We start from the raw sequence: 24,898 nt of genomic DNA on the forward strand, positions 1-24,898 counted from the left end.
CACCCTTCTTTGGCATCTCTCCCCTCCCCTTCCCTGCATTACTGGTGTCTGAGGGTCTCCATCTTCTATCCTTCAGAGCTGGGAACAGTGGCTGGCTGGTGCCTGACCCTACAGATGGTCCATACCAGCTGCAGTCTGTGGGGAAGCTGGGGGCCCTGGCTTTGGGGCTCCCTCCGCACTTGTGAGCACCTGAGTGCCAGGTGGTGGTGTGGGGGCACTTTGTCCCCAGGCCTGGGTTCATTTCAGGGCAGGCCTGCCTGTGGTGACTCCTGACCAGGGTTTGAGGCCAAAAGGACCCCTGGCCAGAGTTTTCCTTCCTTGGGCTCCTAGGCTGACCATGGTGTGGGCGTGTGTGATGTGTGCATGTAGGTTTCTGGTTGCAGCCCCCTTGTCTGGCTCCTGCCTCACCTGTGGACTGCTGTGGTGGCCCAGCACAGTAGTGGCCTTTCACTGTGGACCCCATCAGACTGGGCCCAGGGAGGTGGCTCCAGCCTATTCTCACCTGCCTTCTGTGCCCAGCCTGGACCAACCTGTCCCTTTGGGTTCTTCCTGCAGCTAGAAGGGCCCTGCTACCTGCTGCAGCAGAATGACTTTGAGGTTCTGCTTGGGAGTGGCCATGTGAAAAGTTGCACTTGAACTGCGCCCCCATCAGGGTGGGAGAGGGAAGCTGTGACAGAACCTGGGGCATTCTCTCTTCACATCCTCCAACACTAAGCTTGGTGTGAACTGGAAATCAGATGGAATAGACTGCTTTACCTTTACACCCATGTCCCTGCAGAGTGTTCTCTCACAGACTTCTAGGGCTATCCTGGATCTTGGTGGGGTGGGGCAGTGTCCTGAAGCTGGCCTTGGTCCTGGTCTCCCTGGGAGGCTTCCCTTCAGAGATGTCCTCACCTCCAACCTCCCCCAGGGACCCTACTCAGCCACTTCTCTACAGGGTTGCCCTTGGGGTCACCAAGGCCCGCCCCACCCTATCCCTTCTGCACCTGCCTTCCCTTCAAGACATAGCTGTACCCAGTGGGAGAGTGTCAGGGGAGATGCCTTATGTTTTGTTCCCAGCTGTCTCCCCAGAGCCAGTCCCCAGCAGGTGTTTGGTAATTGGGTGTTGATTCCTTCCCTGCACTGTGCAAGGTGGGCTGGCTGTGTGTGCACAAATGTGCCTTGTGCATCTGGGTTGTGAGCATGGGTGTGCACGCGTATGAGTGTGCATGAGTGTGGGATAGGCTTGACTGTGTACACGTGTGGGAGTGGGCGTGAGTGCATGCCATGTGTACATAGCTGGCCATACTCTCTTCCTCCCCCTGGACTTCCTAGTGGGAAGCCCAAGCCAGGAAGAGAGAAGCTGAGGTCAAGGGAGAACCTGGAGTCAGGGGAGAACCCAGGGTGCAGGGAGCCCCTAGACAAGGCCAGGGCACCAAGAGCAGCATCAGTGGTGTTCCCCCGCCCTCAGACTCCTGCCTCTAGGGCAGGAAAGCACAGGGTGCAGGCACTTGCCCAAGGGGACAGCCACCATTGTTCTCTCTGCTGACATCACTTAGAGAAGCCTGGGGTGATGCAGGCATCTCTCCTCCTCCCGCTCCTCTCCTTCCACCCTCCTCCCCTCTCCCCTTATGAGGCTTCTTTTCCCTCCAACCCCCCTCCCCCCACTCCTGGTAAGACACTAGCTGTCCTGCCATGATCTTTCTACCTGTGTCTGTCTCTGTCCCCAGTGCCTAGCACAGGACAGCCCTTGGCAGATGCTCAGTATGACAAAACTGAGGCACAGGGTGGCAGTAAGGGCCTGTGGGGGGGTGGCTGGTATCACAAGGACACTGCAGCCCTGGGGTCCAGTGGTGTCCTTGCCTTGGGTTGCCTTCCTTCCCCTGGGAACCCAGCCCTCTGCATCTTCCTCCACCCAGGCCATATCTCTTCAGCCCCCAGAATCCCCTAAGGATTCCCACACGGTAGCTGGCATGGACATTGGGTTTTTACTGGACGGTGAACATAAATAACTGGGCATTTGAGAGAGGGGCGGACAAAGGCTACTTACAAAGGGATACTGCAGGCTGGGAGGGCTCAGAGGTGGGTGAGCATCACCAGGAGGACTAGAAGGACAGAAGGGGCAGCCTGGGAGGGAGCAAGGTTATGGCGAAGAGGCTGCTGGCCCCGGAGGCCTTTGTTCTGGATACCGGATCCAACCCCTTGGAACTGCAGTTCGGGAATGATCCGATGGATCCAATTGTGGTGGGAAGTGACCCGAATATAGACGCCAGGGCGGTTCTGGCGGGCGCAGCCCTCGCCCCAGCTGATCACTCCAGCCTGCATCCATGACTGGCCCACAAGGCACACGAGGGGGCCGCCGGAGTCACCCTGTGGGTTAGCAGAGGTGTCATCAGAGCTCACCCTGAGTTCAGTGCAGCCCAGAGGCAGTGGCAGCGTCAGCAGGTGTGTACACCTGTGTTCCACTCTGCGCTGCCTCCCTCCCCTCCCCACAACCTTCTTGGCCTTCCTTTTCTTAACTAGGGTGCCTATTTCTCTAGTGTCCCTGGATCATCTGACCTAGTCATCTAGAGAATGTGTGTTGAAAATGCGGTTTCTTCCAGACCCACTGACTCTGACCCTGCTGGGGGGTTCCAAGAATCTGCTGTTTCAAAACAAGTTTCCCAGCTGATTGAATGCTCAGCTCATGCAGCTGGGGCATCGTCCCACCTAGACTGGGGCCCACAGGCCAGGGCTGAGTCCCCTGAACCATGTTGGCCCCTACCTTGCAGGCATCCTTCTTGCCTTCGGCAAAGCCGGCACAGATCATGTCATCCTTGATGGTTTGGGGTTGGAAGCCAGACTCAGCATCTTTGCTGTACAGCAGGTTGCACTTGGGCGTGCCAATGATGGGTACAGCTAGCTTCTGCAGGATCCGAGGGTTGGGCAGGCGGTCTGGGGAGGGGTGAAGCAGCCTGCAACTCAGTGCAGTCTCTGTGAGGACCCATGGCCCTATCTTTTTTTTTTTTGAGACAGAATCTGGCTCTATTGTCCCAGCTAGAGTGCAGTGGTGTCATCATAGCTCACTGCAGCCTCAGACTCCTGGGCTTAAGTAATTCTCCTATCTTGGCCTGCCAAGTAGCTGGGACTACAGGCACCAGCATGCCTGGCTAGTTTTCCTTTTTTTTTTCTTTTTATTATTAAATCATAGCTGTGTACATTAATGCGATCATGGGGCACCATACACTGGTTTTATAGACCATTTGACACATTTTCATCACACTGGTTAACATAGCCTTCCTGGCATTTTCTTAGTTATTGCGTTAAGACATTTACATTCTACATTTACTAAGTTTCACATATACCCTTGTAAGATGCACCGCAGGTGTAATCCTACCAATCACCCTCCCTCTGCCCCCCTCCCTTTTCCCCTTCCCCCTATTCTTAGGTTATAACTGGGTTGTAGCTTTCATATGAAAGCCATAAAAACATCTCACTATATTGTCTTGGCTGGTCTCAAACTCTTGGCCTCAAGTGATCCTCCCATCTTGCCCCTGCAAAGTGCTGGATTACAGGTGAGAGCCACATTGCCTGGCTTGTCCCTCCCCACCTGTGCTGGTGTTTAGACCTCTCCTTGCTCAGGGCTTTGTGGATCAACTCCCTCCCTCTTTCTTTTTGTTTTGGGGAGGCGGACAGAGTCTCACTCTTGTCACCTAGGCCTAAGTGCCATGGCATCATACCTCACAGCAACCTCAAAATCCTGGGCTTAAACAGCCCTCCTGCCTCAGCCTACTGAGTAGCTGGGACTACAGGTACCTGCTATGATGCCCAGCTGGTTTTTCTGTTTTTAGTAGAGATGGGGGTCTCACTTTTCCTCGGGCTGGTCTCAAACTCCTGAGCTCAAGTGATCCACCTGCCTTGGCCTCCCAGAATTTGAGGACACAAGCACCCTTCCTCTTTCTAAGCACCACGATGGGCCTTCCATCTCTTCCCTTCTCCAGGTATATGTGTCCCATTCTCTCTGGGCCCCCCTCACCTTGCTCACTGGGGCTGCCCCAGCCTGTGACCCAGCATCTTGTGCCTGTCTCAAAGATGACTGAGGGGTCAGGCATGCACACAGGAAGGATATAGTCGGTGAATGTCACTGGTTCTTCCAGCTCCACCAGGGCCACATCGGCACTGGAGGCCATGCCCTGGTACAAGGGGTTGCTCTGTACCCGCTTCACCAAGCCATACATGGCATGTGGCCCTGGCCTCACCAGCTGCCGAGCCCCCAAGAGGACCTGGTACAGGGATGTTTCAGAGGTGCTGGAGGGAGAGAGCAGAGAGTTGTCCCAGGGATCAGGCAGCTGGGAGGGGTTGGGAGTGCTCCTTGTCCCACCATGGTGCCTGACATCTTTCTCTGCACATTATCTCAAGGATGTCTTCTGTGGGGGGCAGCAGCTCAGACAGTGGAACCTGAAGCCTTTATTCCCTTCCCCACCTCTGGCCCCCAGGTGACCTTGGGCAAGTCAAAGTTTTCTGACTCAGTTTCCTTGTCTGTAACATGGGGAAGGCAACAGTCCCTACCTGAAAGTCTTGCTGTGAGAGGTGAAGGGGAGGGCCTCCCCCACAGGGTGTTGCAAAGCCTCGCCTGACCTGTGGGCTTCTGGCAGGTGACCTACTCTGTGCCTGAGGTTCTGAATTTTATAAGAATCCCAGGGCTGCAAGGAAGAGAGGTGGTTGGGAAACCCTCTGGGTCTGGGCCAGGATGGTGGGGAGTAGGGGGGACTGGGATTGATTGCACAGGTGACAGTGGACAGGGTGAAGAGGAGGAAGAAACATTCTGCCCCAGTACTTGGGCTTATTTGTTATCAGAGTCACAGCCAGGAAGAGAGTATCCTAGTTTGAGATATCCAGGGGAATAAGGGATTGTTCCTTGATGGAAAAAATCAAGGAAGGAATCCTAAGGGAGGTGTCATTTGAGTTGAATCTTGACACAAAGACAGGAAATTGTTCGGTTGACAAAGCAGAGAAGCCAGGATAAGGGAGGAGCCTGCCAGCATAGCAGGGACAGGGCACCAGGTGTGATACAGTGCCTCATTGGCAAGTGCCTTCTGGGCTGGGGGGAAGAGTTGGGGCAGTGATTGCAGCTGCAAGTCAGTCTTGGGGTTGGAGCTAAAGGAAGCCTCTGACTGGGAAACGGGCCAGTGGGGACAGAGCTGCAGTGGCGCTGTCCTCGGTGCTGAAGAGCCAGATGCGCGTACTCACTTGGGGAAGCAATGTGCTGCAGTAAGGACCCAGCGCTCCGTGATGAGGCTGCCCCCGCAGAAGTGGCTCCCATTGCGCTGGATGCTGACCTGCCAGGGCCACTCACCCTCCATGGCGTCCTGCCCACCCACCATCCGGTTCAGCATCCGTGGACGCCCACAGGCTGGGGGGACATGGCAGGGGTGGGGCATTTGCTGGAGTTCTGCGCTCTTTGGGTCCTCCCCCAGTCTCACACTCCACCCTCCACTTTCTGCGCCATCCTCAGCCCCTTGCCCTGAGCCGCCCATGGAGCTGGGGGATGTGGGGCCACAGCATGGGCTTGGCCTCTGATGCAGGTAGACCCTCCCACGTGCCTTGCTGCCCTCAGTTTGGGGAGTGGCATTAAGTCCTACCTCTTGGGGCCCAGAGGGGTTGAGATAACATGTCTCAGGGTCTGGCATAAAACAGATATCAGAAGGATGGCTGGGGTGTCACACCCTCTGGGAAGTAAGTCCCTATTGGAATGGTCTCCAAACCCCACCCCTCTGCCCACGCCTCAGTGTGTGAGACCTCCCTCCTACTCCTGGGGTCCAGTTCTGCAGAGCCACAGCCTTTCCTAACTTTGGGCTTTCCTGCACATTCATTATCCCTTCTGGATGTGTGTCTCCCAGCCAGTCTTACAGCTCTCAGTCTAGCTACTACCTCCTGTCCCTCCGGTCCAAGGGCCTGGGATGCTTACCTCTTGACATCTTGGCTCCTTGAGTCCCTGGAAGTGAGAAAAGAGGTGATAAGCCAATTGCCAGGACCTGCTCCTGCCCTCCCCATCCCACCAGTGGGCATAGCCCCTGCTCTCTTGCCCTCCCTTGGCCTCCTGAGGGACCTCAAAGGAAAGGCCAGGGATCTTCTGTTTTCTCCAGTCCTGGGTCTGCAATGTTTACAGGCTCAGACCTGGTGTCAGAATTTAAATGCAAGGGCACACCATTTCCCTGCCACACAGGTTGAGGATCAGGAAATGCCAGTGAAGGGTCCCTGTGGCCTGATGTCCCCTTCTCATCCTTGCAAGGATCTCCCTCAATACCCCACACCCATCCTTGTCTGGAAGGGAAGGATCTGGCCTCCAGCCCTGGCACTGTGGGGTCCACATTTCTCCCCAGAGCTGGTTAACAGAGGAGGCCCAGGGACCTCCTCTACATGTCAATAATCAGGCCCTTTCTCATGGTCTGTTCTGGAGGGAGTAAATCTACTTCAAGTTCTTCCCTAAGTCACACTTCAGTTCTGAACCTACAGCCCTAGCCTCATGGGCTCCTCCATGGTCTCCGGTGAGGGGTGGGGGGAGAAGTTGGCCCAGTGACCACCGCGAGCCAGCCTTCCCAAGACTCTCAGGAATCCCAGCAGGCTCTGTAGCTAATGTCCAGCACCCCTGCTGGGCCCTGCGTGCCCCATCCCCCAAGGTGAGGGAACAGGCAGATAAATGAAGAATAGGGCTGTTCTGGGGAAGCAGGAATGGGGACCCATTTTCCAAGGTTCATTGCCTTCCACCCTTGTGGACATAGGGGCAAGGCTTGTACCTTAGTCTATACCAAGCGCTGGAGACCCCAATGGGGCTGCAATCCACAGCCCAGGGACAATATTTCAAGGGAAATTCCTACCCTCTAAAGAGACCTTTCACAGCCCCACACTGTGGTTCCTGGCGCAAGTCTGGGTGGGGGTTTAGAACAGCCACCTCTCCACATCTTAGCCCTTAGCGCCAGTCTTTTCCCGGGCTGAGAGGGCAGGGCTCCTTCTATTGACTGGGTCTTCACTTTGACCAAAAATACTAATACCATGGAGTTAAGGGGCCGTGGGAACAAAAAATGGCCATGGGGTATCTGAGGACCCTGTGAGATTCTCATTCTTGCTGCCACACTCCTTGTTAGGGGCATGTTTCCCAACATCAGCTCAGGGCAAGGATGCTGAAGTTGAGGTGGACCTTGGGGTGGCAAGGAGAAGAAAACTGGATGGGGGCAATAAGAGCAGGTGGCCCCTGGGGGGCCCAGTAGCCAGAGGCAACAGGAAGTCTGCCCTGGATGCTCTGCTCTGTTCATGAAGTGTTCTTTGAAAATGCAAGTGCCAGCAGCACCTGTGGCGCAGTGAGTAGGGCACTGGCCCCATGTACCGAGGGTGGTGGGTTCAAACCCGGCCCCAGCCAAACTGCAACAAAAAAAATAGCCAGTCATTGTGGTGGGCGCCTGTAGTCCCAGCGGCTCAGGAGGCTGAGGCAAGAGAATCACCTAAGCCCAAGAGCTGGAAGTTGCTCTGAGCTGTCACTCTACTGAAGGCAACAAAGTGAGACTCTGTCTCTAAAAAAAGAAAAGAAAATGCAAGTGCCCCTTAGGGGCATTCTTCCCCCAGCCCTTCCTGTCTTAGTATAAGGCAATTCAGGTTTTCAGCCCCTGACCCCTTGCTCTTTCTATGGCCTGATGATTCCGCCTGCAAAATGCAGTCCAATTCTCCCACCCTCTGTCCTCTCCCTCTGGTTCTCCCTGCTGAGTCCACGCATCCACCCCTCCATCCCACACAGACCTCTCCCTGCTAATGCAGCTCTGCCACTTACTTAGGCTGTGCCTCTGGCCTCTGAGTGTTTGTTCTCCCCACCCCACACCTGAATGCTCCCTCCTCCCAATGTACAAGTCCTCCTCTTGATCCAGAGATTGAGGCCTAACTGAAGTGCCACCTCCTTCAGGAAGCCCTCCTCACATGCATTGTCCATCTTAGAAAGCTCATGCCTAGTCCTGTCCTCCCAACAGGTCTCATAGAGCTCTGCCCACCTCAACCTGGAGTTAGAGTCCATGTCTTTTCTCCCTTATGTGCCCCCACATCTGGGCATGTGAGTTCAGGGAACATGTGGAGGGACAGAATGAGGGTGGTGAGTTAGTGGGGGCTGACTGGGAAGAGGCAATGTGGAGAAGTGGGCCCCTGGGGTGAGCATCCTGTTGAGGGCTGGATAAGACACCTGGTGGTCAGGCCCATTGTCCTGGGCCTAGAGCCCCTGACATTCCCATAGCTGGTGAGTGGATGAGCCACCAGCCAGAGGCCTGTGGAGGTGCTGGGCCACCCTTGGGCTGGGGGTGATGATGGTACCCAGGAGTCCGGCCTCTTGTCACCTTTGTGAGTCAAGTGCAGCCCACTTTTCTACTTTGGTGGTGACCTTGATTACTCAACCCTTCAAGGGCAGTTGCTGCCCTATACCCCTGTGGAGATGGGCTCCCCCTTAATAATGACCTTATCCTTGTGCCAGGAGGCCAGGAGTGGGAGGCCCCCAGAGGTGCCACCCTGGTGCCCTCCTAGCCTAGAGAATGAGGAAGCACAGAGCCCTGGCTGAACTGCTGTGTGGGGTGACCTGACTCAGCCCTGGGAGGTGACTTGAGGACAGGGAAGTGTGACAGCTGCCAGGCTGGCCGGGCTGGCTCAGGAATGTGGAAAGGTTTCCCTGGCATAGAGTGGCCCACCCTGCAGGGAGGGGCTGGCACCTGTTCTGACCTAGGACAGGGAGAGGGCACTGTGGGCACCTCCTGCTCCTCTGTCAGTGAGAGGGGGACCCTCTGCAACCTGTACCCCTTGGTTCCTTTTCTCTGCTGAGTTCCCAGCCAGCCTCTGGGGCACCCAAGCTCCGGCAGCAGCCCCAGCTTGGCTGCCCCTGTGCTCCCCAGGTGTGGTAGTCTGGGGATTTGGAGCCCAGCAGGCCCCAGTAAAGTCCTGCACATGTGGAGCTCCCATGTCTCCATCTGGAGAATGGGAGGACAGGCTGAGGTGAGGATGCCAGGGAGCAAGCCCTGAGCTGAGGGCCTGTGAGCCCAAGGACAGGCGGCTGGGGGAGGTCCTGCCAAGTCATCTCCAGGTCCCCTTAGGCCTGTGCCACACACCCCATCCTGCCTTCCCCAGTTCTGGTTCCCTAGGTGGGACATCTGGGACTGTCCTACCAGCCCTGGGGACCCCACAATTGGGGAGTGAGGGAGGCCTGTCCTGCAGCCTGGCCCAGGGAGTGGGGGACTTAGGTGAGCTCCAGGCCTCCAGCAAGGCCTCTGAGGAGGCTGCCAGCCACTCCCTGCACCTTCAGACTCACCAAACCGCAGTAGCAGCAGCAGCAGCAGCCCCCCCACTGTCAGGGGCCACCTCATGTCCTCGAGCCTGGACTGGGCTCAGGGCCTGCGTCAGCGGTGGCAGGAGCTCGCAGAGCACTGGTGAGGCGCGGGCCTCCATGAAGTGGGGTTTTATGCCAGAGGTGAGTGCCAGCCCGGCTATGCTGCCCAACCTGTCAGCCCGGCCTTCCCGGCTCTTCTCCACAGGAAAAGATGCCCTAGAACCGTAGCTCCTCCATGACCTGGCCCTGAACCCCCAAAGCCTATGAGCTGGTGCTGGTGCAGGACGGGCTGCCCCTTCTGGGCGCTTGTGGCCTGGGGTCCCCTACCATGAGCTGACCACAGACACCCCCAATAGGCCCCCCATGAGCTGACAGAGTCCTATGTGAGACCCCCTCCATTTCATTCATTCGTTCATTAATTCAGCATTTATGGAGCACCTACTGTGTGCTAGACTACTGGGATCACACTCTGATGGGGCACAAAGGGGAGGAATTAGAAAGGGAGCGGGGTTCCCATGGGCCCCAGCGCTCCCCAGTCCCCTCCAGGATATCAGGTCCTTTTTTTTGGCCAGGGTTGGGTTTGAACCCACCATCTCCAGCATATGGGGCCAGCGCCCTACCCCTTTGAGCCACTGGCATCACCCAGGATATCAGGTTCTTGAAGCTACTGCTGGAATGGGGATCCAGGGAGCCCTCCCCTGCCCTGTCCCCACACTGGCTGCACTCTGTCCCCCAGGGGATAGGGGTTTCTCAGAACTGAGGGCGGGTGGGGCGGAGGTAGTTCTGGGGTGGCAGTCTGCCGTCCCCACCCTGGACCACAGCAGCCCCAGGAGGGGGTTGTCCGGGGCACCAGGTTGATGTCAAAGCTGCCTGGCTGGACACTGGGGAGGGAGTTGGGGGCCATGGGGGAGGGGGTACTGGATGGCAGGCCAGCCCTACTTCTGTCTCCCTGCTAACACGGTGGGCTTGGGGACCTGGAGCAGGAGTCCTGCCAGGCAGTGGGGGTCCTGGGGGCCACTGGGGGCAGGGCCCTTCCCACACAAGGTCTCACTTCACACCCCTGCACCCGTTGGTATGGAGGGGGTGCAGGTAAGGGCTAACCGGGTGCCGCTGGAGTCCCAGTGGGTGGTAGAGGTGCTAGATTGAAGGAGGGAGAGAGTGAAGTGGGAAGGAGAAGGACTGGAGGCTGGAAGGAAGGAGAGAGAGAGGAGTGGGAAGGGGAAGGATTCATTTGCTCACTAATTTATTCACTCAGCAACTGTTCTCTGAGCACACTTGGTGCCCAGCACTGTTCCAGGTGTAAGAACACAGAAGTGAACAAAACAAGATGTGGCCTCGCAGTGCTAAGGAAATGACAAGACACCCTTTAAGGTGAAAAAAGCCTAATTATAAATTGTAGGAAGAGTTTCCAAACATCTGGGCAACCACATTTCTGTAGGCACCTGACAATCAATTCACCGAATCTAAGAGGCAATTATCAGACAAGAGGCCCACTACTTCCTCTTGGAAACCATTATCTGTCCCCCACTACTACTATTACTACGACTACTTCTTCTCCTCCTCCTTCTTCTTCTTTTTTTTTTTTTTGGCTGAGTACAGGGAACTTTATTGATGTTACATGACAAGGTGGGGCTCCCTAGGCCCCTCCCATTCTTCAGGGGGTCTGGTATGGAAACTGTGTTGAGGGGAGATTCTCAGTGAGTTGGGCTATTGAATAGGCAGGGGCACCCCAGCAGCTGAGGGCCTCTCTCTTCCTCTTGTGCTCTGGCAGGGGCTCTTACTCCTTGGAGGCCCTGTGGGCCATAAGGTCCACCACACTATTTCTGTAGTCAAATTCATTGTCATACCAGGCAATGAGTTTGACAAAATGGGCATTGAGGGCAATGCCAGCCCCAGCATCAAAGGCGGAAGAATGGGTGTCACTGTGGAAGTCGGAGGAGAGGACCTGGTACTTGGTATAGCCCAGGATGCTCTTGAAAGGGCTCTCTGATGTCTGTTTCACCACCTTCTTCATATCATCATATTTGGCAGCCTTCTCCAGACAGCAGGTGAGGTCCCCAACCAACACATTGGCAGTGGGGACACAGAAGGCCATGCCGGTGAGCTTTCCATTCAGCGTAGGGATGACCCTGCCCACAGCCTTGGCAGGGATGATGTTCTGGAGAGCCCTGTGGCCATCATGCCACATCTTCCCAGAGGGGCCACCCACAGTCTTCTGGGTGGCAATGATGACATGGACTGTGGTCATGAGTCCCTCTATGATGCCGAAGTTGTCATGGATGACCTTGGCCAAGAAGGCTAAGCACTTGGTGGTGCAGGAGGCATTTCTGACAATGCTAAGGCTGTTTTCATACTTCTTGTGGTTCACACCCATCACACACATGGGCAGAGAGAAGGGGCAGAGATTGTGACCCCAGCCTTCTCCCTGGTGATGAAGATGCCAGTGGGCTCCACAAAGTAGTCAACCCCACCCGAGATTTTGGTGGGATCTCAGTCCCAGAAGATGGTTATGGGATTTCCATTGATGACAAGCTTCCTGTTCTCAGCCTTGACTGTGCCATGGAATTTGCCATGGGTGGAATCATACTGGAACATGTAGACCATGTAGTTGAGGTCAATGAAGGGGTCATTGATGGCAACAATATCCACTTTGCCAGAGTTAAAAGCAGCCCTGGTGACCAGGTGCCCCGTACGACCAAAACAGTTTATTCCAACCTTCACTTTTACAATGGTGCCTCAGGGATGCGGCTGGCACTGCACGAGAAGCGACTGTCTGACCAACGGGAGGACCTCCCACTCCTCCTTCTTTAAAAGCAACTCCTCTAAGGGTGGTTCTGCCTCGAAGTCAAATAAGCAACAAAAGCCAAGATTTGCTTCGGAAAGTGAGGACACCAGGGAAAGTTGGACTCCCCAGGAAGAAAGTACAGTTGCCTAGTGATTAGAGGAACAGCAGCCTGGACCTCTCCCCCAACTCTCTTGGGCTGAGCAGGAAGCTGGGTCCCTTCCTTACACCATCCACTAAACAAATGTAAAGGGGATTAAAACCCAGAAACATTTTTGTATTAGAAAAAAAAATCAATTGGGGCAGCGCATGTGGCTCAAAGGAGTAGGGCACCGGCCTCCACATACCGGAGGTGGTGGGTTCAAACCCAGCCTCGGCCAAAAAAAAAATCGATCCTTTCTAGAAAAGGAATAGAATTGGACATTTATCAACTATCTGGAAAGGTGAGAGTTTTCTAAGGTTAGAAGTCATGGTAGACATCACAAGAGAAAAGAGATGCAGCCCATAAGTTACAAAATACAAGCAACATTGGTTACAAAATAAAAAGACAAACAATAGGAAAACTATCTGTGGGAAATCTGGCGAAGAACTGACACTCTTGTCTATACTGCTCAAGAAATTGATCTGAAAACCTCCCATGAAGATGACATGGATGAAGGACACGGACAAGTTGGCCAAAGCGGAAACTAATTTTGTTAATAGAGTTGCTGAGAAATGTTCAGCCTCAGTAATTAAATAAATGCAAATCAAAGCCACAGCAAGAAGATGCCGTTCTGTGTGGAGTCAGCACAGCTTTGCAGGAATGCTCTTAGTCAGAGCTTCAGGGAAATGGGCCAGCTGGTGGGCAAGGAACTGGCCCTCTTAAGAAATTGGTATTTATTTTCTTTCTGTGGTTATTCCCTCCTGTCAATGACTTCACTGTTGGGAGTCTAGCTAATCCCACATACACAAAAACTTTTTTTTAAGAGACAGAGTTTCACTTTGTCACCCTCGGTAGAGTGCTATGGTGTCACAGCTCACAGCAACCTCCAGCTCTTGGGCTTAGGCGATTCTCCTGCCTCAGCCTCCTGAGTAGCTGGGACCACAGGCACCGGCCACGATGCCCGGCTATTTTTTGTTGCCCCAGAAACAAAATAGTTTTTCTTGGTATATGCCCCAGAAAAACACACTGACTAAGGGTGTTCGTGGCCAGATTATTTACATTCACAAAAACAAACAAAAAACTTGAAACAAATAAATAAAAACTAGTAAGGTGATGGTAAATAAGATATTCTCAGAATAGAATTCATAAAAAATGACCTTTTCATGGAGATTGGGTAAAGATAGAAAATACTCATGATATAAAGGGGAAAAGAAAGAAGGGGTAGAAAGATTTGTAGAAAAGTATAATAACTGAAAAAAATTAAACTTCAAAAAACAGCAGCAATAATATCCAAAAAGAAAAAGCTGCAGAATGTTCAGCAGTGGGCATCTGGGAGTGGTTCCATAGCCACGTGGGTTCTTTAAGGGCAAGTGCTGGGGGCGGCGCCTGCGGCTCAGTGAGTAGGGCACCGGCCCCATATGCCGAGGGTGGCGAGTTCAAACCCAGCCCCGGCCAAACTGCAACAAAAAAATAGCTGGGCGTTGTGGTGGGCGCCTGTAGTCCCAGCTGCTCGGGAGGTTGAGGCAAGAGAATCGCGTAAGCCCAAGAGCTGGAGGTTGCTGCGAGCCGTGTGACGCCACGGCACTCTACCGAGGGCAGTAAAGTGAGACTCTGTCTCTACAAAAAAAAAAAAAAAAAAAAAAAGAGCAAGTGCTGGGAAGACAACTCAGATACACAGAGCACAACAGGGAACAGGGGTTTGTGGCCAGCGCCGTGATAGTGGGAGCTTCCTAAAAGGCTCCAATTCAGATTCACTGATTCTTCCTTCTGTCAACTCTGATCTGCTTTTAAGCCCACCTGGTTTTTATTCCAGACATTGTACTTTTCAGTTCTAAAATTTCCACTGAGTCTTTTTTTTTTTTTGAGACAGAGTCTCACTATGTCGCCTTCAGTAGAGTGCTGTGGTGTCACAGCTCACAGCAACCTCAAACTCTTGGGCTTAAGTGATTCTCTTGCCTCAGCCTCCCAAGTAGCTGCGTCAGCCTCCCAAGTAGCTGGGACTACAGGCAACCGCCACAACGCCTGGCTATTTTTTGGTTGCAGTTGTCATTGTTGTTTAGCCGGCTCAGGCCGGGATCAAAACCCGCCAGCTTTGGTGTATGTGGCCGGCACCCTACTCACTGAGCTACACGTGCCAAGCCAATCCACTGAGTCTTTTTAAATAGTTTATATGTCTCATATGAAATCTCATAGATTGTTTTCTCTTTCTTTCTTTCTTTTTTTTTTTTTTGAGACAGAGCCTCAAGCTATTGCCCTGGGTAGAGTGCTGTGGTATCATAGCTCACAGCAACCTCAAACTCCTGGGCTCAAGTGAGTCTCCTGTCTTCACCTCCCAAGTAGCTGGGACTACAGGCGCCCGCCACAATGCCCGGCTATTTTTTTTTGGTTCCAGCCGTCATTGTTGTTTGGCGGGTCCAGGCTGGATTCAAACCCGCCAGCTTAGGTGTATGTAGCTGGCGCCTTAGCCTGTTTTCTCTTTCTTTCTTTCTTTTTTTTTTTGAGACAGAGTCTCGTTTTTTTGCCTTTGGTAGAGTGCCATGGCATCATAGCTCATAGCAACCTGACATTCTCGGGCTCAAGTGATTCTCTTGCCTCAGCCTCCCAAGTAGCTGTGACTGCAAGTGTTCACCACAATTCCCAGCTATTTTTAGAGACAGGGTCTCACTCTTGCTCAGGCTGGTCTCGAACTTGTGAGTTCAAGCAATCCTCCCGCCTCAGGCCTCCAGAGTCCTGGGATTACAGGTGTGAGCCACTTCTTCTTTAGCCAAAATCTTATATATTCTCATTCGAACAAGCATATTTTCCTTTACCTTCTTATGAATAGTTATAATAATTTGTGGCAGACCTGCTCTAAAGGAGCCCCCATCATTCCCACCTCCTGACACTCATCCTTTATAAAATTCCTTCCTTTTGAGTGTGGGAACAACCTGTGACTTGCTTCTCATAGAAAATGGCAGAGAATCATCACACGATGTTAATTCTGTGATGAAATTATACTGTGTAAGACTTTACACTCTTAGCAGACTCACTCTAAAACTTTCTGGTGAGGCGGTGCCTGTGGCTCAAGGAGTACAGTGCCAGCCCCATTTACCGGAGGTGGCAGGTTCAAATCCAGCCTCAGCCAAAAACTGCAAAACAAACAATAAAACTCTCTGATGGCACCCACAGGTCAGTGGGTAGGGCGCCAGCCACATATGCCGAGGCTGGCGGGTTCGAACCTGGCCTGGGCCAGCTAAAACAACAACTGCAACAATAATAAAAAATAGCTGAGTGTCATGGCAGATGGGTTGTGCCCGTAGTCCCAGCGATTGGGGAGGCTGAGGTAAGAGAATTGCTTAAGCCCAAGAATTTGAGGTTGCTGTGAGCTGTGACATCATGGCACTCTACCCAGGGCAACAGCTTAAGACTCTGTCTCAAAAAAAAAAGAAAAGAAATAAAAAAAATAATGAAACTCTCTCTCCCTAAATGGCTTTGAAGAGGTAAGCAGCCATTTGGGAGGGTCACATGGCAAATTGCTGAGAGCACCTCCCACAGCCAGGAAGGAGCCAAGGCTGTCAGTCCTACCACTACAAAGAAATGTAGTGAGACAGCCTGAGCCAGCATGGAAGCAAAGTCTTTCCCTTCAAACCTCCAGTGGAAAAGGCAACCTGAATGACATCTTGGCCACAGCCTGTGAGATCCTAAGCAAAGGACCCATCTAAGATATGCCCAGAGTCCTGCTCCACAGAACTTGTGAGACAATAAATGCTTGTTGCTCTAAGCTGCCAAGTTTGTGGTCATTTGTTATACCGCAATACATAACTAATTATTTTTATTATTATTATTTTGAGGCAGAGTCCCACTCTGTCACCCCAGGCTAGACTGCCATGGCATCTTCATAGCTCACAGCAGCCTCAGAGTCCTGAGTTCAAGTGATCCTTTTAGGACTACAGGTGCCCACCACATTGTTTGGCTAATTTTTTCTATTTTTAGTAGAAATGGCGTCTTACTCTTGCTCAGGCTGATCTCCAACCCTTGAGCTCAAGGAATGCTCCCACCTCAGCCTCCTGAGTAGGCTGGGACTACAGGCTCCTGTGACCACATCCAGCAATTTTTTCCTACTTTTTGTAGAGATGGGGTCTTTTCCTTGCTCAGGCTGGTCTTGAACTTCTGAGCTCAAGCGATTCTCCCACCTTGGCCTCCCAAGATGCTAGGATTCTAAGGGTGAACCACTGTGCTGGCCTAAAATAACTTCAATTTTTAATTTTAAAGCCCCTTCTGAAGAAAATGTCCTCTGGGGGCTCGGCACCTGTAGCACAGTATTTATAGCGCCAGACACATGCATTGAGGGTGACAGGTTCGAACCTGTCCCGGGCCAGCTGAACAACAATGGCAACTGCAACAAAAAATAGCTGGGTGTTGTGGCAGCCCCTGTAGTCCCAGCTACTTGGGAGGCTGAGGCAAGAGAATTGCTTACACCCAAGAATTTGAGATTGCTGTGAGCTGTGACGCTGTGGCACTCTATCGAGGGTGACATAGTGAGACTGTCTCAAAAAAAAAAAAGAAAGAAAGAAAATGTCCTTTTGGATAGTTATGTAAGCAGAGTCTTACTGATTTTGCTACCATTGATATAATAAAGACAGTTATTTAATCTTGTTTCTGAAGGATAAAAAGCTCAAATAAAATAAACTCCCTCCACAAATTAATAGATGAAACTCTCTTACCCCACTTGGTGTTGCCCCAAATCCTCTCCATACTGTAATATGCTTTAGAAATAAGCAAAACAAATGATAACCCAAAGGCCAAAGGGACATGAGTTCAAAAATCACAGAAATATTAATAGAAAAAAAAAAAAAGCATCAGGCTTGGCGACCGTAGCTCAGTGGTTGGGGTGTGGGCCACATACACTGGGGCTGGTGGGTTCAAACCTGGCCTGGGCCTGCTAAATAACAATGACAACTACAATAAAAAAAAATCCGGATGTTGTGGTGGGAACCTGTAGTCCCAGCTACTCAGGAGGCTGAGGCAAGAAAATCATTTAAGCCCAAGAGTTTGCGGTTGTTGTGAGCTGTGGCACTTTACCGAGGGCAACATAGTGAGACTCTGTCTCAAAAAAAAAAGAAAGAAAGAGAAGTATCAAAATTAAAAGATTTTCAGAGGCACTCTTTGTTTTTCAGGTTGTTAAAAATATCTCAGAGTGGGGTGGCACCTGTGGCTCAGTGAGTAGGGCGCCGGCCCCATATACGGAGGGTGGCAGGTTCAAACCCAGCCCCGGCTGAACTGCAACCAAAAAATAGCCAGGCGTTGTGGCGGGCGCCTGTAGTCCCAGCTGCTCGGGAGGCTGAGGCAGAAGAATAGCGGAAGGCCAAGAGCTAGAGGTTGCTAGAGGTTGCTGTGAGTCCTGTGACATCATGGCACTCAACTGAAGGCGGTAAAGTGAGGCTCTGTCTCTACAAAAAAAAAAAAAAATCTCAGAGTGGGCAGTGCCTGCGGCTCAGTGAGTAGGGCGGTGGCCCCATGTACTGAGGGTGGAGGGTTTGAACCCGGTCCCAGCCAAACTGCAACAAAGAAAATAGCTGGGCCTAAAAAAGAAAAGAAAGAAAATAGCTGGGTGTTGTGGTGGGCGCCTGTAGTCCCAGCTACTCAGGAGGCTGAGGCAAGAGAATCGCCTAACCCCAAGAGCTGGAGGTTGCTCTGATACTCTGTCTCAAAAAAAAAAAAAAAAAAAAAAATCTCAGAGCATTGGCTGTGAATGAAGGCATGCAGTTAGGTACAAGTTTACAAAATGGTGAGAAAGAAAGACAGAAAACATGCATTTGAATGGAGCTTTGGTTATAAAGGGCCTTGTGGGCCAGGTAGGGGAGTCAGCAACCTTCAGCCACACAGGCCTCGGCTTCCTTCCCAGCTAGATCGCAGGTGAAGGTGCAGCTGAAAAGTTGAATGTTGCTTAAGCCTGGACAATAACAAAGAACAGCCGCCAACCCTACTGTGTCCAGGACTCCCGTTCTGCCCATCACTGGCCATCCCGCCCAGTGTCAGCAGAGAAGTTCTAGCCTTTTCCAGTTTTACTCTCCCTTCATCGGCCTCCCTGTGGGTTTCCGCTCCAGGCCCCTCTGTAAACTCATGCTTTTGCCTAAGTGGCTCTCTTACCCTGGGATGCCACCTTTCTTCCTTTCCTGGCAGCTCCCTTCCAACTGTTAGCTTCCTTGCCCCTCAAAGCAGGATGTATCATTCTTTAACACTTTGACCTGCCTTTCCCAAGTATTTTACCACACTCCTAGTAACTGTTTACCACCTCCTGCCCCAGAAAGCTGAGCTCCCTGGGGCCCTGGGTGGTGGCTCAGGTGCCTCTCCACAGCCCCTTCCTTTCCTCCCTAGCAGTCGGTGCTGAATGAAGTCTGTCAGCCTCCTTATTTCTGTCTGTTTCTTGCCTCAACTTCCTACACATAGATGCCTGGTTCTTACCCTAAAGCAAAGTTTGGATTATATCACCCCCAACTCAGAATCCTTCCCTGGCTGACTTTCACCCTTGCTGCTCTTTGAATTTTTGGCTTTCAAGGCCTTGCATGCTGTGCAAGGAGAGCTGGCCGGTGGGATAATCAGAAAAAAAGAGTTCAGCTGAGAGTTACCATCAGGACCAATGTTAGGCAAAGATCTTCAGCAAATTGAGAGAACCCAGGTTAGCACCCAGTTCCCTTCCACTTTTCTTCCTCAAACACACACTGAGCACCACATGGCAGGTCCTGTGCTAGGCCTTAGTAAAAAGGAAAATGATTACATTCTTGCCCTGGACCCCAAAGACATGGGCCTTGTTCTGTCTCTCCACTCTGGGGTGTGCTGGTGAATGTTAACAACAGGCTTTCTAGGAGAACATAGATAATAGTAAACTAATTAGGAAGCAATAGATCTTGAGCATTTTCCACCTTTGTTTTTAATATAATTTAATTGTAGGGTTATATGATTTGATTTTTTTTTTGTTTGTTTCAAACAGTGCTCCTCTGTCACCCAGGCTGGAACCCCTGGCTCAAGCAATGCTTTTGTCTCAGCCTCCCAAGTAGCTTGGCAGGCACTATAGGCATGTGCCACCACGTTTGGCTAATTAAAAACATTTTTTTATAGAGACAAGGTCTTGCTATGTTGCCCAGGCTGGTCTCCAACTCCTGATCCCAAGAGATCCTCTTGGATTACAGGTGTAACGCCCAGCTTATATTATTCGCTTTTAAATAATTACTAAATATATATATAGTTTTCAGAACTCCTTAAAATTTAACCATCAGTGGCAGTGACTGGGTCCAAACTGGTTCCAGCACATCGCTGCCCTCAGGCAGATCTTCCATGGTGCAAATTTAAGTCTTGGAACGCGGCGCGCAAGCACCACTGCCAGGAGCAAGGCGGGCGCAGTCCCTCATCAGGCCACCGGGGGGCGACAGACACCGCTCATGTGCGGCGGGGAGGGGAGGCGGAGACCCTGGGGCTCAGCCGCTGGGCCTCTTGTCCGCTCCAGGGATAACGAAGACGCTCCTTGCGCTACTTCAGGCGTGTCCCGGCACAGGGCAGTTGCAGGGTCTGGAGGCGCAAACTCTGGTTCCTCGTCTGGAAAATTCCCGCACTTTGAGCGCCCGGCATGGTTCCGGAGACCGCGCACGCGCGCTCGGGCGGCTGCTGTTGTCCCTGTTCCGCGGCCTTTGCGGCCAGAAGTCGACCCGGCGAGCCTTCTGAGTGTTCTTCCCGCCGTCACCACACCTCCGCTGGCTAGGGATCCGGAGCAAGCTAGGTCATTCTTTGACTGGAGTTAGTTAATCACCGGGCAATTAGTTTCCCCGATCCTGAGACTAGCTGGATTAGTGAGGAGGGACTGGGGACGAGAGCTTCCTCCTGAGTCACCGGGGAAGGAGACCGCGCAGGCTTCCGGTAGGGGTTGACCACAGGACAGGGCCCAGCTTGGGCAGAACAGCCTGGAGCTTGGATGGGAAAGCCCAGATGCTCCTAGAGTTCTCACCAGCTCTGCCTGACCTTGACCAAAGAATTTAACTCTCTGGAGGCACCTGTGGCTCAAGGAGTAGGGCGCGGGCCCCCTATACCAGAGGTGGTGGGTTCAAACTCAGCCCTGGCCAAAAACTGCAACAACAACAAAAAAAGAATTTAACTCTGTTGGGCCCAGTGGTTTATTCAGCAAACACTCATACTTCCCCATACTCATTTTCATCCTGCTTCCCTCCTCCTTTCTTCTTCTGTTAGAAGAAACAGAAGAAACCTCCCCCGCCCCTCCCCAATTTCTTGTTGGCAGACAGTGGCCATCCCTCCAGGGAGATTTGCTTCAACAGTTCATCCAAACAGATTGGACTCATCCCACCCACTGTGTCGGTCCCATTCTCCTTGTCAAATATTGGCTCCCTGGAGGTACCATCCAACCAACACGTTGATAAAACAAAGCTGAGTTTATTTCCTATCCTATTAAAGGAAAGCGCTATCTTGAAAGCCATTGTAGAGTGGAGGTGGGGAGGGCAAAGTTGAGGTATTGGGGTTTGGGGTGTGTATCTTAAGGCAGGTCCTTTAATGCAGGACTTAATTAAGATGGGGTAAGAATCATGTTATTATAGTCTAGAATTGTTGGTCACAATAGTTTAGTATTGGTGGCCATGGTGAGGTGAAGACCCCTGGAGCTTTGTTTGATGTTACGTGTTGAAGAGTGGAGTGGTTTTAAACAGATTTTTGTGAATTTGAGCAGTAAGGTTATTTGCAACTTTTGCCTTCCTGGACAGATGTTTCCTGTAGTAGCAAAGTTGGAGTTTTCTGTTATGTGGTCCCTGAGGCATCCTGTTATGGTTTCCTTATGTGTAAAATAGGCATCATATTGCTGGGAGAAGACCAGAGTTTCAGAATGGTGTATCTTTTCTTTTCTTTTTGCAGTTTTTGGCCAGGGCCGGGTTTGAACCCACCACCTCCTGTATATGGGGCTAGCGCCCTACTCCTTTGAGCCACAGGTGCACCCTGGTGATCTTTTCTGTAAGGCTTATGAAAATGTAGGAGTGATGGGGCTTGGTGCCTATGGCTCAAGTGGCTAAGGCGCCAGCCACATACACCTGAGCTGGTGGGTTCGAATCCAGCCTGGGCCCACCAAAACAACAATGACATCTGCAACCAAAAAATAGCTGGGCGTTGTGGCAGGCACCTGTAGCCCCAGCTACTTGGGATGCGGAGGCAGGAGAATCGCTTGAGCCCAGGAATTGGAGGTTGCTGTGAGTTGTGATGCCATGGCACTCTACCCAGAGTGACAGCTTGAGGCTCTGTCTCAAAAAAAAAAAAAAGAACATGTAGGAGTGATGAAAAATTCTTTTTACTCTCAGATAGGAAAAGAGAGGTGCTAGATGGAAATAGATGTTTATTAAATGTCTCCCAGACATGAGTATGTCCACTAGTTGAGTGCAACTTAAAACATATAGTTATGCGTCCATTGTATTTTCTCTGTAGAGAGAGGGGCACATTCATATGTTTGACGAAATTTGGTGGGAGCTTCAAAACTAAGAATGATTCAGGCTTATCAAGATCTTAAAATGGCCCAGTGATGTTTGAGTCCTGGCATTCCTATTTTCCAGCCATGTGAATTGGGACCAACTCATCCCTCTCTGAGCTCATTTCCTCATATGTACAGTAGGAGAGACTCTGCTTCAGACAGAGTAAGGCAAGTGAAAGGAGGCGGTTTGTTTAATATAGTAGCAAACAGTATTTGGAACTGAGGCCCAGGTGATTCTGGGAAAGCTTTAGCCCTGCTAACTGTGGATCTGGGGCAATAAGCCCTGAGAACACAGCTAATAAGAAGCAAGTTTACAGGATTCAAAGGGTTAATCAGGTCCGGGAAAAGCAGGAGAAATGAAGAGGACATTAACTGCTATCCCAGCCTAGAGAGTCTGGGACTTATTTAGGCCATTTCCTATACTGACCTGCATATTTAACAACCAGTTCTTTGAGGCATGAAACAATCAAAGGAAGCCCACTGTGTCAATGGGCATTAATTTTTTAACTGCTAGATTAGTGAGAAGTCTAGTGGATGGACCAGAGCAGCTAGGCAATAAGGGGAACCTGGGGGGCTTGGGGATGTGGCTCATTACCAACCCACAGCTGACATTGGTTCAGCTTTATCAGAGTATACTGGCTAAAATTTTGCCTTGCTTAGAGAGAAAGGGGCTACTAGGCGCGGGGCAGGCAGAAGTTGGCAGCACAGCTCGGTAAGCAGGAGAGGCTGCACTCCCTGGCAGGCTCTCTGGCACCTCACGGCTTGGGTCAACCAGTGGAGTCTCAACTCCTTGGGGCTCTTGAATGTTTGAGCAGCCCCCACTCCCACTCCCTGTAGACCTTTGCTATGTTTTCAGATCCTCCCACCTTTTGGACATGGGAAAATTCTTTTCCTATTTCTAGCTGAGGCAGTTCGTCTCTCCTGTCTTCAGACCACTGCTCTCCTCTTTTACAAAAGATTTGAAACCACCATCATTAGTAACCAAAAAACTAGTTCTCCTTTCCTCAAGGGAAAGACACACTGAATCTTCAAACCTGCCAGATATGAGAAGAAATATTTACATTCTGTCGTTCTGTGGTAAGGAAAGAGAAGAAAAATAGAAGCACTTATAACTTTCTAGACTAGAGTGTAGTTTGATAATACCTATCATCAAAAGCTGTAAATACGGCTTGGTGCCATAACACAGTGGTTACGGCACCAGCCACATGCACTGATGGTGGCGGGTTCGAACCTGGCCTGGGCCAGCTAAACCACAAAGACAACTGCAATAAAAAGTAGCCGGGCATTGTGGTGGGCGCCTGTAGTCCCAGCTGCTTGGGAGGCTGACGCAAGAAAATCCCTTAAGCCCAAGAGTTTGAGGTTGCTGTGAGCTCTGACACCACAGCACTCTACCAAGGGCAACATAGTGAGACTCTGTGTCAAACAAAAAGAAAAAAAAAGCTGTAAATAAGTTTATAACCTTTGAATTAGTAGTTTTTGTTTTAGGAATGTGACATGAGGAAGTAACCAGAAAGATTTTCAAAGATTATGAACAAATTTATTGACAAATTATATTCAATAGTACGAGGAATGAATGTTCAATATCAGAGGGTATGGACAGGGCAAATTATGATATATTATTGGCTTATTTTGTGCTGCTATAACAGAATACCTGAGACTGGGAAGTATAAGATCAAGGGGCCACATTGCCAGGCCTTTCTCCATGTGTCATAACATAGCAGAAAGCATCATGTGGCAAGAAAGCGCGTGCCCAGGAGGGTAGAGGGGCAGAACTTATTCTGTTATCAGGAACCCACCCTCAGAATAACTAACTTACTCTTAAAATAACGGTGTTAATCCATTTATGAGGGCAGAGGCCTTGTGGTGACCTAATCACCTCGTAAAGGTACCACGTTTCAACACTAGTGCATTGGAGATTAAGTTCCAACATATGAACTTAATTGAGTGCAACTCAAAGCGTATAGTTATGGGTCCACTGTATTTTCTCTGTACAGAGAGGTGCAAGTACCAAATATACCATGCAGTATTATATAATCATTAATAATCAAGTCATGGGCCGGGCATGGTGGTGCACGCCTGTAGTCCTAGCACTCTGGGAGGCCAAGGTGGGAGGATCCTTGAGCTCAGGAGTTTGAGATCAGCCTGAGCAAGAGTGAGAGACAAAATGCCTCTGTCTCTGCTAAAAGTGGAAAAACTAGCTGGGTGTTGTGGCAGGTGCCTGTAGTTCCCAGATACACCAGAGGCTGAGGCAAGAGGGTTGCTCGAGCCCAGGAGTTGGAGGTTGCTGTAAGCTATGATGCCACGGCACTCTACCCAGGAGGACAGAGTAAGACTGTATCAAAAAAAATTAAAAAATGAAGTCAAAAATAGTTTATTAACAAAGGAAGATGCCAAAATATACTGAAATTTTTTTTAGAGACAGAGTCTCACTTTATCACCCTCAGTAGAGTACTGTACTGTCACAGCTCACAGCAACCTCCAATTCCTGGGCTTAGGCACCTGCCACAACGCTGGCTATTTTTTTTTTTTTTTTTTTGTGATTTTTTTGGCCGGGGCTGGGTTTGAACCTGCCTCCTCCGGCATATGGGACCGGCGCCCTAATCCTTGAGCCACAGGTGCCGCCCTACGCTGGCTATTTTTTTTGTTGCAGTTTGGCCGGGGCTGGGTTTGAACCCGCCACCCTCGGTATATGGGGCCGGTGTCCTCCTACTCACTGAGTCACAGGAGCCACCCAATATACTGAATTTTTAAAACAGAGTAAAATAATGATGATTCCAGTATGATTCCAGTGGTATCAAAAGAAAATAATCTGGGCTGGACAAGGTGGTTTACGCCTGTAATCCCAGCAGTTGGGAGGCCGAGGCATGTGGATTGCCTGAGTTCACAGGTTCAAGACCAGCCTGAACCAGAGTAAGACCTTGTCTCTAAAAATAGCTGGGTGAAGCGGCTTCAAAAATACACTACTGGGACCTGATCAAACTAAAAAGCTTCTGCACAGCCAAGAACACAGTAAGTAAAGCAAGCAGACAGCCCTCAGAATGGGAGAAGATATTTGCAGGTTATATCTCCGACAAAGGTTTAATGACCAGAATCCACAGAAAACTCAAATGTATAAGCAAGAAAAGAACAAGTGATCCCATCACAAGCTGGGCAAGGGATTTGAAGAGAAATTTC

General features: G+C 51.1%; 1 protein-coding gene and 1 pseudogene across 1 annotated transcript; both read right to left on the bottom strand.

Moving 5' to 3' along the window:
- Positions 1 to 1,953: 1,953 nt before the first annotated feature.
- On the bottom strand, positions 1,954 to 9,418 carry PRSS27 (serine protease 27). Its single transcript, XM_053556241.1, has 6 exons — positions 9,290 to 9,418; positions 5,927 to 5,953; positions 5,209 to 5,371; positions 3,995 to 4,266; positions 2,744 to 2,913; positions 1,954 to 2,349 (listed from the first exon to the last, which is right to left on the bottom strand). The coding sequence occupies exons 1-6, from the start codon at positions 9,342 to 9,344 to the stop codon at positions 2,056 to 2,058; spliced, it is 981 nt and encodes a 326-aa protein (XP_053412216.1). The 5' UTR covers positions 9,345 to 9,418; the 3' UTR covers positions 1,954 to 2,055.
- Positions 9,419 to 11,084: 1,666 nt separating this feature from the next.
- On the bottom strand, positions 11,085 to 18,234 carry LOC128562048 (glyceraldehyde-3-phosphate dehydrogenase-like; annotated as a pseudogene).
- Between the last annotated feature and the right edge of the window lie 6,664 nt (positions 18,235 to 24,898).

Source organism: Nycticebus coucang, chromosome 12 (assembly GCF_027406575.1).
Source record: "Nycticebus coucang isolate mNycCou1 chromosome 12, mNycCou1.pri, whole genome shotgun sequence".
In the NCBI taxonomy this organism is placed as follows: Eukaryota; Metazoa; Chordata; class Mammalia; order Primates; family Lorisidae; genus Nycticebus; species Nycticebus coucang.

Bases quoted from the DNA above. Each gene is read 5' to 3' on its own strand.
- PRSS27 (XM_053556241.1), bottom strand. From the start codon at position 9,344: ATGAGGTGGCCCCTGACAGTGGGGGGGCTGCTGCTGCTGCTGCTACTG. The intron at 5,372-5,926 runs GTAAGCATCCCA...ATGTCCCCCCAG, and splicing joins AGGAGCCAAGATGTCAAGAG to CCTGTGGGCGTCCACGGATG. The intron at 4,267-5,208 runs GTGAGTACGCGC...CTCTCCCTCCAG, and splicing joins GCAGCACATTGCTTCCCCAA to CACCTCTGAAACATCCCTGT.